The 12,232-nt window shown below is 30.2% G+C and overlaps 1 protein-coding gene across 2 annotated transcripts; it reads right to left on the reverse strand.

Annotated features, from left to right (window-relative positions):
* On the reverse strand, nt 1-11,029 carry LOC146941988 (serine carboxypeptidase-like 2). Of its 2 annotated transcripts, XM_085755937.1 has the most exons (13): nt 10,601-11,029; nt 10,188-10,264; nt 8,233-8,355; nt 8,020-8,122; nt 7,677-7,714; nt 6,309-6,410; nt 6,095-6,181; nt 3,414-3,569; nt 1,073-1,144; nt 835-952; nt 376-490; nt 240-285; nt 1-140 (listed from the first exon to the last, which is right to left on the reverse strand). In XM_085755937.1, the coding sequence occupies exons 1-13, from the start codon at nt 10,962-10,964 to the stop codon at nt 57-59; spliced, it is 1,485 nt and encodes a 494-aa protein (XP_085612063.1). In that variant the 5' UTR covers nt 10,965-11,029; the 3' UTR covers nt 1-56. The 2 variants fall into 2 exon arrangements, 1 of the variants encoding a protein (XP_085612063.1); XR_015032531.1 differs by lacking the exon at nt 1-140 and having other exon boundaries at nt 376-491; nt 856-952.
* Between the last annotated feature and the right edge of the window lie 1,203 nt (nt 11,030-12,232).

Below are 12,232 nucleotides of genomic sequence, written 5' to 3' on the forward strand. Positions count from 1 at the left end.
TTATGATAAAATCAATTTTCATCATGTTGAACTCAGCTTGGTGCATTAATTAATTCCTAGAGTGGGTAATTAGATATCCACCTACTGAACATGGCTAAGCATTCTTCACGTTTGTACTCGGGAGCAGTATGTCCTCCTCCCTGTAATTATATATATATAACGTGAAAATTAATTATATATATAGATATACATAAACAGGCTATTTTTGTGATTGAATTGTATGATGCTAAAGTTGTTACCTTCACAGTTGCAAATGTCATCCGATTCGAGTAAGTCCTTGTGTATCTATCAATAATATTAAATAAAAAAATTGAGACAATTAGTGTAACATTTTATAGAAATATAGTATTGTACTGCATGAATTAATTTATATACCCTGCTACTTGAGAATTAGAATACCACTGCCTCCAATCGTCAACAATGGAATAGTTTAAAGATCTTATCCACGCTTGAGTTGCCAAAAATGGAACAGTCATGTCATGATCTCCACACTGTTAACAAAAATTGTCTTTAATAATGAAAATCACAATTCACACAACTAATTATTTGGTCAGATCATGTCAAATTTATGAAGCACAGACACCTCTGATATTAAATGTGTTTCGTTGTCCGGCATACATCGGTGTTCAATATATATAGGACACTTGTACGGTACATGTCACAAAAAACTTTATTTTTATTTTTCTTTGTTTCGACACACTTTTACACTTTTCAAACAGTTTTATAAAGCTTAATGATGTGTCGAGGTAGTGATGGTTCAAATACAGTATTGAAAACAAGGAATCAGATACACATAGCAATATGCATATATATAATTAAAAGTATTGAATGACCTGTATATTAATGAACGATAACCTTTTCTGCTAAGATTTACATGATACTCAAAGCTGCTATCTATTTCGTGCTTGAAAGGTATGTCAAAGTTACAACGCTTCCATTTTCCTGTAGTTCCCTGAATTGCAAATATATAGTGGTAATATAATATAACTAACTAGCACAAAGATTAGGGTGCACTTTCCCTGCTGCTAAATCTACCTTTATTGTTTGTATAAAATAAACAATAAATAATTACCTTTCGAATGTGCAGTGCATTTTGAACATTAGCGTCGTTGGCCCAATAGGAACAGAGGAAATATGCATGATTCTACCATATGGAAGAAAAAGAAAAAAAAACAGTTAAATCGGATATTTTTAGGTGATTGAAATTGAAAAAACCTATAATATACTTATTTGTGGACTATATAATGGTCAGTTCTAAAACCTATACTATATTTGAATGAAAAAAGAAAAATATAACATAAGCGATTTTGCCACTTTTTACTATTGAGTTGTTAAAGCTTATATGCCCAATCAAAGAAGTCATATGTAATTTTATTTTCTAATTTAATATTTAATTATTATTTAATCAATTTTTTATGGTTTTACTTTTATGACTACAATGTTTCAAAGTTACAAAGGGACAAACTTTCACCTGGAAAATAAAGAGGCCAAAAAAGTTATTTAAGTCAATTTTGGGACACATTAAAGATTTTGCATGAGAATCAATTATAGTCGTATGCATAAAACCAATTTTGATGATTTAATTTATCAATAATTTTATTTTAACGACTAGCGTTCAGACAGACGTGTATGCTCTTTTTATTGCGCGCACTTATAAATTACTTACAGTAGTTTTTATGTTATTTTGATTAAATTATAGCTATAGATATTCTGCACTTTTATATTGTAACAAAATATATTGTTTTTTTTTTCAATGACACCAAAAATATAACAAATATAAAATCTTATCTTTTTTAATGACACTAACAATATATCATTCTTACAGACAAATTTGTTTAAGAGTATAATTAAAAGTGAAAAAGTCATGTCAAAATCATGTATTTTCTTTATATAGTATAGAAGTATAAATATTAGAATAAATAATATTGTTCGTGAGATAGTTCTATTTTAATGGGATTTAATTTTAGTAATTATAAACTAAAATAATATTTTTAAAGGATAAAATAGTTAAAAAAAGAATAAAATAGATATGAAAAAAGCCAACCCAAATTAATGTATTATCTTTATATGGTATAGATTTAGATATATAAAAATATAATATAGACTTCTTTGATAAAATATAATATAGATTAACTTCTCTTGTACATCATTTTACCACTTGATAGTTTTTTTGTTTTTTTTCCAGTTCTACCACTTCATAGTTGATATTGATACACTCTAATATCCTTTATACAGTAATATTTATTTAGCATTTGTTACACAAATGGTTCTCTATATTTTAAATTTTCTTGGTACTAATCGATAATTTTAAAATGTTAACACAAGAGGCATATTAAGTTTGTTATGAAAGTGTATATTTGTTCCAAACTCAAGACCACATCACTGCATTTTAAAGGTATTATCCATTTTAAGTCTAGTGCGAACTCTCATGGTATTTTTATTTGTAAAAGACATCTGGTTAGGTTGAAGAGTATGAATGTTGTATATAATTAAACTATTCTTTACCTCTTAAGTAATGTGAGACCTTTTCGGTGTACCGGAGTAATATCCATTTGTCAAGGTTAAGGTGCTTCAATAGTGCAATTTCTTGAGGCTCTTGTAAATTTGACGAGAAAGAATTTAATTGGTGAAGATATTCGGAGTTATGATGGCAGCAATTGCACTTGCTCTTAGAGCAGTTAATATGTACTCCCTCCGTCCCAAATTGTAAGAAAAAACTCAAATCATATTTATTAAGTAAAATAAAACATAAAAATTTGGAGTATAGTTTTTTGTGTTTTCTATGGAATACGTTTCATGGGAAGTTCTAAAAACAATTTTAACTGGCTATTGATTATAGAAAAAAATAAAAGAAAAGAAAATTGAATGTCATTTGCATTTAATTTCATGAGAATAAGCAAAAGTTTTTTCTTAAAAAAATGGTTTTTAAAAAAAAAAGATTAAATAGGATAAAAATTTGTCAGTTTTACTTACATTTTAGGAGAAGAAAGTGAATTGTTTTTACTTACATTTTGAAACGGGTGGAGTACTATCATGTTAGTGAAGAAGATATGATCATATGAGGATTTATGTTGGTAGTAGTTGAACTTTGACCCTCTCGCTCAACTTTGACTATCCCATATGCTAGATTGGAAAACCAATACAACTCAACACTCTTTCGATGATAGCCATTGAAGATTATAGAATTGGAAATTTAAAATTTCCTTCATTGAATTGAATCACCATTGGAAAGGTAGAGGTCAAGATAGCAGGGGTATGATCCAGTGTGAAAATTATATATGCTCTCGTTTTTATTTTCAATTGATCTAAATCATTAATTAAACCTAATAGCCCAATTTTTATGGATTTAATTGATCTCTCACCTTAGAATTTACCAATTAAACTCTAATAATAAATTAGTTTAGAGAAGTTACCCGGCAGTTTAAAGGTGGCAATGTAAGAGAAGAAGTAAAAATAGTGTTGGCCTTGTGAATAAGAAGTCTCCTCCTATCATTGGGTTCCATTGGATTAGGCGAACCAAACTCGCAACTCGGTTCCAAAATATGAGCTTGATTAAGTCCTGAAATAGTCTGAGGACACAACAATAGGCACTAGCCCACTTAGGAAAGAATATACATAAACAAACTAATGTTTATAAAAAAAAATATATTGACATAACGAATGTTTATAAAGAAGTCAAATAAGATAATTTTGAAGGAAAAAAAATGCATAAGTTTATTTATTTCAACGTATATGAGAAACCATTGTTTCTGAAAATTTAGTTTTTGAAAGATTCTTTATTTACTTTTCTTACAAGAAAGATTCTTTATTTTTTTTAATGAGTGCTTTTCAATAGGTTTATATCCAACAGTCTTGATGAGTTACCTCGATCAATTTCATCAATAAATTTTCTTAGTTTTGTTTAAAAAAAATTCTCAACAGCATTACTGATTTTTTCAGACAATACTTTGTAGTTTGTATAGACTTAGCTTCTGTTTGTTACAGCGGTGGAAGAGGCCTGTACCCACGTTTTGGCAAAAGCTACAATTTTAAGCTTCCTAAAAATCACGATGGGTTAGCATTGGGAAGTGGTATTTATGCTCCCACCACTATACCAAACAGGCTATTAATTGTAGTTTTGGTATCTTATTTTGGTCAAACCGCAACTTTGATCACCTATTTTAAATTGCACAATTTTGGTTTCATTTCGCAAAGTTTGACCAATCTATGATTTCACTCATAACCTCTTATATGATTTCAACCAATCTTATTTTGAGTTTGTATAATTGATCACGACTCAATTTAACACCTCATTTTTTTTTAAGACTTTAAGCAATTAGACTCTTTATTTTCATGTTAGGTTATCTAATTTATTGTCACGCTGTCAAATAGGATAATCAAAATGACGGATTGATCAAATTTTTCGAAATTATGAACCAAAATTGCGCAATTAGACAGACATATGAGACCTTTTGTGCCAAAAAAAATATATGAGACTGTTGTTTGACCAAAATAAGATATCAAAATTACATTTAAGCCAACTTTATAATAACATTTTAACTATGAATCTATTTGTTATAGGATTTAAATTTGCATACACTGAGTGTAGAACTTCTTTACACATGCATTCAATCAAATCACTTTCTAGATGTCACTTTTTTAACTTGATTCATAAAATATCTATACAAATATGTATTTGACATTATTTCCTTGGATGTATGTGTAAAAAAAATTACAACGCATACATTTCCATAAAAATAATCTCTTTGTTATTACTGAAAAGCCATGTTTTTAGTGGTACAACTGAAAAAATAATTTAAACTATAATTAAACTCATCCCGAGTATATTTGCTCATTTCTTTAACAAATTTACCGTCCAAAAATCGGATGACAGAAACAAACAAACAATCGAGGAATAAACTATCAATCTGGTCCTTGATTTTGTAAGTCAATTTGCTCTTGGCTTATCAAAAAAAATATCTCAAATTAATCTCTGATTCTATTAATATTTCGAAATAGTTTTGTCTTTATCAAAAGTTTATCAATTAGATCATCGTCTCTATGTTTTTGTCACATGACGAGACACTTAATTGAAAAACTTTTGACAAAGACAAAGATTGTTTTAAAATAGGTCAAATACCACTTTTGGTCCTTTTAGTTTGACATAATTCTCAAGTTAGTCCTTTAAATTTTAAAAGTTTCAAAAGTTTCAAATAGGTCATTTTAGTTGATAAATTATTTCACCGTTACCCCCGATGTCAGTATCTGTTTAATTTATGTTGATGTAGCCGTTAAGTTGTTGACTTGTATCAAAATATTGTCTTTTAAAAGCTCCAGAGTGTCAAAACGCTACGTTTAATGGTCACAAATGATCATTTATAATGCTATAAAGACAACTATTTACAACAACAACAAATGTCTTTCTAGCACTACCAAACGATATTTATATTGCTAAAATGATATTTGTGATCATTAAACGTAACGTTTTGACACCCTGGAGCTTTTAAAAGGCAACGTTTTGATCCAAGTCAACAACTTAACGGCTACATCAACATCAATTAATTATTAACTGACAGTAGAGGTAACAGTGAATTAGTTTATCAACTAAAATGACTTATTTGAAACTTTTGAAACTTAAAGGACCAACTTGAGAATTCTGTCAAACTAAAAGGACCAAACGTGGTATTTGTCAGGAAGCCCCAAGCCCTCTCTTCCTGGGATAAGGGAATTCAGCCGGCTGTTATTGCTTGAGTTGAATCAGTTTTGGAAGGTGGTAACTTATATAATAATAATAATATATATATATAATAGAATCTAAATGGCTGCTTTTAGCTTTGAAGCCAAGGAAGGAAGTAAAATTGGATGAACATCTTTCAATGGTTCGGGTTTGACCTTTGAAATATTGTCAAAAGTATCCCAATTAGATTGATGTCTCTATGTTTTCGTCACATGACTGGGGACTTAATTGAAAAAATTTTAACAAAGATAAGAACTATTTTAAAATATTAATAGAGTTAAAGACTAATTTAAAAGTGACTTCCAAAGACTTATATCAATTTGGTGGTTTACACAACAATAGCGAAGAGAGACACAATGTTAATCTAAAAAGGCTCACCTCTCGATAGGACTGGATATCTTCTAGACAAAATACATTTTGGGGATCTACATTTGTATACTCGCCTCGACAATTCTTTTGCAGTGACTGTTATCATCGATAAGATATTAATGTTTGTATTCACCATTTCGAATTCAATTCAACAAATAAAAAATAATAACAACTGTGATCTTTAAATTCACAAAACAAAATACAGTAATTATGATAAAATTACCTCGTAGAGTTCATCAGAAATAAGTCCCATGCCATGATTAAATGGTATCTTGTAATTATCGTTGTGAGCTAGCGATGTTAAGGGATTTCCTAGTATGTATCCCTGAATAAAAAGGTTTTTTTTTTTTTTTAAGAAGCCGAATAAAAAGGGTTTTAATCAATCTACTTAATCAACAAAATATTTCTTTTATCTCCTCCTCTGAAATATAAGTAAAAAGTTTGTTGAAAGATCGATGTATATAATAAAAATTTGAGTCCACATATATCAACTTTTCATCATGTTTGTTATTAAAGGGCAACAATAAGAATGGTACACAAGGCACAATTTCTTAAGTTTTGTCTTTTTAGAACAATAACATTAAATATGGATAAATTAGTTGACATTTCATTATATTATTTGAAACCAATACATAGATACATTTTAAATTTAGTTTGCTTGTGATTGAGGACAGGGGGAAGTTTTTAACGATATACATGTTGTTCATCCATCCCTCTCATGCTTCATCCAGCGATTTAGAGGTTATAAAAAATAAATAATTAAAAAGAAGCAATTTTGAAAAGAGAGAAAAACGTTGGATAAACGATTGAGTTGAAGTCAAGAGAAACAGGAAGAGAGAATCAAATCCGTTTTATTGACATATGCACAACATCAAATTATTTAGGTTTAATTACACTTTTGGTCCTCGCATTTTGATCAGCTCACAAAAATGGTCCTGCCTCTTTCAAATCGAACAAAATCGTCCCTAAACTATCATGTTTTTGCAGTTTTAGTCCTACCTCCTATTTTCAACTCCAGAAACGCAGAGAAATGACAGTTTTAGACCTACCCCCTATGTTCAACCATGAAATAAACCAGGAATAAAACATGTGGGTACAAGGAATCCACTTTATTCAACACACTAACCAAAAAAACCCCAATTTGAAACATATCTTAGAAATTATGCTTTTTTTGTTAGTGTGTTGAATAAAGTGGATTCCTTGTACCCACATGCTTTATTCCTTGTTTATTTCATGGTTGAGCATAGGGGGTATGTCTAAAACTGTCATTTCTCTGCGTTTCTGGAGTTGAAAATAGGAGGTAGGACTAAAACTGCAAAAACATGATAGTTTAGGGACGATTTTGTTCGATTTGAAAAGGCAGAACCATTTTCGTTAACTGATCAAAATGCGAGGACCAAAATGTAATTAAGTCAATCATTTAATATTATGTAACTTTTTATATTTAATTATTTTTAATTAAATTTAAATTTTGAATTAACTTTGGCTTTGCTCGAAATAATTCTAGGATAGGAAAGAATTTTCCTTATTTTTTATCCTGGTCAATTTCAGGATTATCCTCAGTTCCAAGATGGCAAAGAATGATGCGAACCTGAAGGTTTATCCATGGTTGAAGGCCACCTTCGTTTCCTGCAAGAAAGGAAATTTATAGAAGAAGCAAATCATTCATATATTTATTTATTTATTTATTTTACAATAGTATAAGCGAAACATATTTTGAGAAAACGTTTCCTGCTTTTATTTTCTACTGTATAATTATTTTTTATTATCAAAATTATTTATTTTAATCTGTTTATAGTCCATATATTTAAAAAAAGGGTAAATAGATGAAAAATAATCTGCAAGTTTTGTAATCAAAAGTAAAATTAGAAATAAAAACTTTCTTAAATACTCCCTAATACATTTTTGTTGACCGGTCATTGTGAGCATGGTACCATATGAAATTTCTTGAACGATAATTGGGACAGGAAGGCCTGAGTACGAGTCACCAGCAATGTACACTTTATTTGAGATAAATTTTGGATGATCAATGAGCCACTATATACATTTAAAGACAAATATTACAACTTCTTTAATTCAAAACTCAAATGACTAAATTAAAATGATATTGTAAATAGATGAAAAATTAAACAATCAGATGAAATTACCTTCCTAAGAAATTGATGAGAATTGTGAACTAGCTTCCAAGTGCTTTGCTGAGCAGCACTTTCCGTTTTGGGATAAGAGAATCCAGTACCCACAGGCAAATCCAAAAATATGATATTACTTACCTGTCCATCATAAATTTAATAATTAAGCTTAGATTTGCATAAACAATAATACTATAGCAAAGAAATATCTTAGCCGGGAAGAAATGAAATCAGTATCATTAATTAGTAAATCCAATTCAACCTACGTAATTTATCATAGGTATGGAGAGGTGTTGGGCAAATATCTAAATTCTGAGGAGATTGTAATTGAAAAATATGATTCGTTGTGGCGGAGAGATATTTTATTAATCGGAAAAATGGATGAATTTGAGATTCTGTCAAATGATAAACAAACAAAAGTCGCGACGAATGCAGGGAATTGGGTGAACAGTGACTGGGAATGACAATTGAACTAGAGCAGATTTTTGACAGCAGAAGAAAGCACATCAGCTCTTGATCTGAGGCTTTCCTGTCAGCATTGCGTCTGCAGCATCTCGGATGACAACATTACACGGCTGCCAAATCCATAGGCGGGGTTCTTGGTGAGATCGTGCAATAACGAGCTGTTAACGAACAGCTACTGTAAGGGATTCAAATTATTTGAAAGCACTCGGGAATGTCTGGGACCAGTGGCGGAGTCAGGAATTTTGTCGAGCCTGGGCTAAATATTGATCGTAAATTCACATGTAACACAATATATAAATAGTCATATATCGAAATAAAAGAGACACGTCATTTTGTTGATAAAAGTACAATTTAAAATAAGAGAGATGAAAAAGAAGAATTTATAAATATATAATCTAATATGTTAAGGAGAATTTGGTTGTATTGGAGAGAGGATTAGGGATATATGAGTCTCAAATCCACAATTAACTATGTCCAAATAATCAAGAACGTGAGAAGATTAGGGAAAAAATTAGGGATATAGTTCTGGGTGAGTTATGAAAGAATTAAAAAGAAAATTAGGATTATTAAAGAAAATTAGGATCAAATCCATAAAAAATTATGGACATAGTTTACTAAGTTAGGGATATTTGATCCATATTTCCCTATAATTATGGACATAGTTTAGTAAGTTATGATTTATGAAAGAATTAAAAAGGAAAAGAAAATCAATTAAAAAAAAAACGTGAGTTCTGGGTTAAAAAAAGAATTAAAAAGGAAATAAAATCAATTATAGACAAAATTAGTTTACTAAGTTAGGGATAATTGATCCATATATCCTTATAATTATGGACATAGTTTAGTAAGTTATGATTTATGAAAGAATTAAAAAGGAAAAGAAAATCAATTAAAGAAAAAAACGTGAGTTCTGGGTTAAAAAAAGAATTAAAAAGGAAATAAAATCAATTATAGACAAAAGAAAAAAACGTGAGTTCTGGGTTAAAAAAAGAATTAAAAAGGAAATAAAATACATAGACAGACAGACAAAATTTGAGTTCTGGGTGTCGAACTCGCAACCTAAGCAATGCAAAGCTCGCGCTTCTGCCGCTAGGATGAATCAGCTTGTGTGATTTCTTTGTCACACCATTTATATTTATTAACTCTTTCATGTAAATTTATTGCGGCGACACAAAGAAAGTATGGGTCGAGCCCGGGCGCGTGCCCAGGCTAGCTGGGTGGTAAATCCGCCCCTGTCTGGGACTATTCTATTCCATCAAAAGTAGGGGTATTCGGTCGGAGATCGTTGCATGGGAGACTTCCTACAAGAGTGGATCTTTGGCGAAGTAGCTTCATAACTCATAAGAATGGTTTTGTGTAATTGTCCATTGCAATGTCTTCAAAATGTAAGATTTTATCTCATTGTAATGAATTTGAATACCCCTTTTACTCTCATCAATAAACCTTGTTTATCAAACAAAAAAAAAACCAACATAAAGTGTTCAACTATTCATATGCACACTAAATTCAACCTTTGTCCATGAATGTGGCCTCAAGATCAAATTTGGTAAGCTCCCGTTGTATTCCTCATTTTTAAATGTTATTGGACCTGCAACAACACCGCCATCAATCATCTCATTATTTTATTTTATTTTTTTATACCACAAAAAGTCTCACGTTTTAAAAAATTAATATAGTTTATAAAGATTCAATACTTTTTAAAGATAAAACTATGAGTGCTTAACTATGATCAAATGAGTAACCAAAAAAACCTATGATCAAATGCAAACAATACTTAGCATTGCAACTAACTGGGATTTAAATAGTGATCCTAAAATAGCAAATATAACAAACTAACAACAAATCAGAACGAATCTATAACAACCTTGAATAATATTAAACTAATTCTAACAAATCTCAAACTATTTTTTGTTGCTATTATTACCTATTTCAAAGGCAAGGCCAGAGAAAGCAGAGCAACCAGGACCACCGGTTAACCAAAGCAAGAGAGGATCTTCTTTAGGATTATTCTCAGACTCTATAAAATAGTAGAACAATTCCGTGGCATTTTCATCTGTTTCAGTTTCACCCACTCCCACGTACCCAGTTTCCAGTATAAAGGGAGGGGGTCCTTGAAAACCAGGAAGATACTTGACAATATTGGATTGAGATGTTGCAAAAACAAGGTTGGTGGATGAATTTTGTAACAATAGGAATGCTATAACAAATATTATAATCATCTTAAACAAGGTTCTAGTAATAATAATAATGTTACCACTTTGATGTGAACTAAGCCTAAGCATTGCCATTTTAGAGTTTCTTGTTTTCTTTTGCCACACCACTTCTCTTCCCTGTTCTTATCTGAAAACCTAGTACTATTATTAATTTTGAGTGGTTGTAGTATTAAAGTTTTTAGTTTACAATCTATTCTTCAAAAGGCAAAGCCTGTCCCACCCCGCGTATGAGAAGCAGCATGATTGTGATTGGTTTCATAGTCTTTAAAACTAGAGAGTACATAATGTGTCCCAATAATAAATCTTGATGTAGGCCTACAGAATTTCAAGAGAGTACATAATGAGTCTTTAGAACAAGTTCTCTAATTCGAGCTAACTTGAAAGTCATTAACAAATCATTCATAATGTTGTAAAACTATAATATTGAATTGTATTCACAAATTTTTTATCATCTCTGGATTATACTAATTGTTCATTTGCATAGCCTAGAATGTTATATCGTGAGAAGAAAGCAAATTTACTGATCCAAACAAACTGAGTCTCATTTGTAAGTCAAAGAAAAACCTCCTAAAAATTTAAGATGAGTCGAATAAACTTAATTTTATTGACGATTACAATTTACAATAGAGAAAGTATAAGATCTTATATAAACAATATTATTATATAGATTCTAATCCTTAAATTATTCATAATAAACTAGTGAGTTGTTAATCTTCTATAATTAATGAGTCACTTCTTAATGATCACATAGTCATCCCACTTAGATTTGTTGACGACCCTTTGGATTGGATCATTGCTCTCTTGAGCCTCATAGTTGTTGCTTCGTATTTTTTTAACAATCTATCGCACAAAAATTTAGAATTTTTTTAACAAGATATGAATTAAATATAAATTTTTAAGCGCTAATAACTTAAAAATTCATATTTAACTCATCCCTCGTTAAAAAAATTCAAAATTTTGCAAATGATATTACTATGAGGTACTAGACAAAATGGTATGGAAAACAGTTCATCAGGTGACTTAACTCTAAAGAATGCTTTTTTGGTTAAATCAGCAAATTTTCAAAATGTTCATTGGACAATGAAAGTGTGGCATAGTGACATTCCCCCTTCCGAGTCTCTTCTTTGCAGGAGATTAATGCATAGCAAAATTCCAAATAATGACAACCTTACATCTAGAGGATGTGCCTTTCCATCTATGTGCTCTAATTGTAACAAAAATGAAGAATCATCTTTTCACCTTTTCAATGAAGGTGACTTTTATTACATAGTGATATTATTGATAGTAATATCACTTAAACAGTTGTTACTTGCTGCGCAAGCAACAGTGTTCTAGGGTTTCAT

This window comes from Medicago sativa, chromosome 3 (genome assembly GCF_051527215.1).
Source record: "Medicago sativa cultivar Bolivia chromosome 3, Bolivia_mono, whole genome shotgun sequence".
Lineage (NCBI taxonomy): Eukaryota > Viridiplantae > Streptophyta > Magnoliopsida > Fabales > Fabaceae > Medicago > Medicago sativa.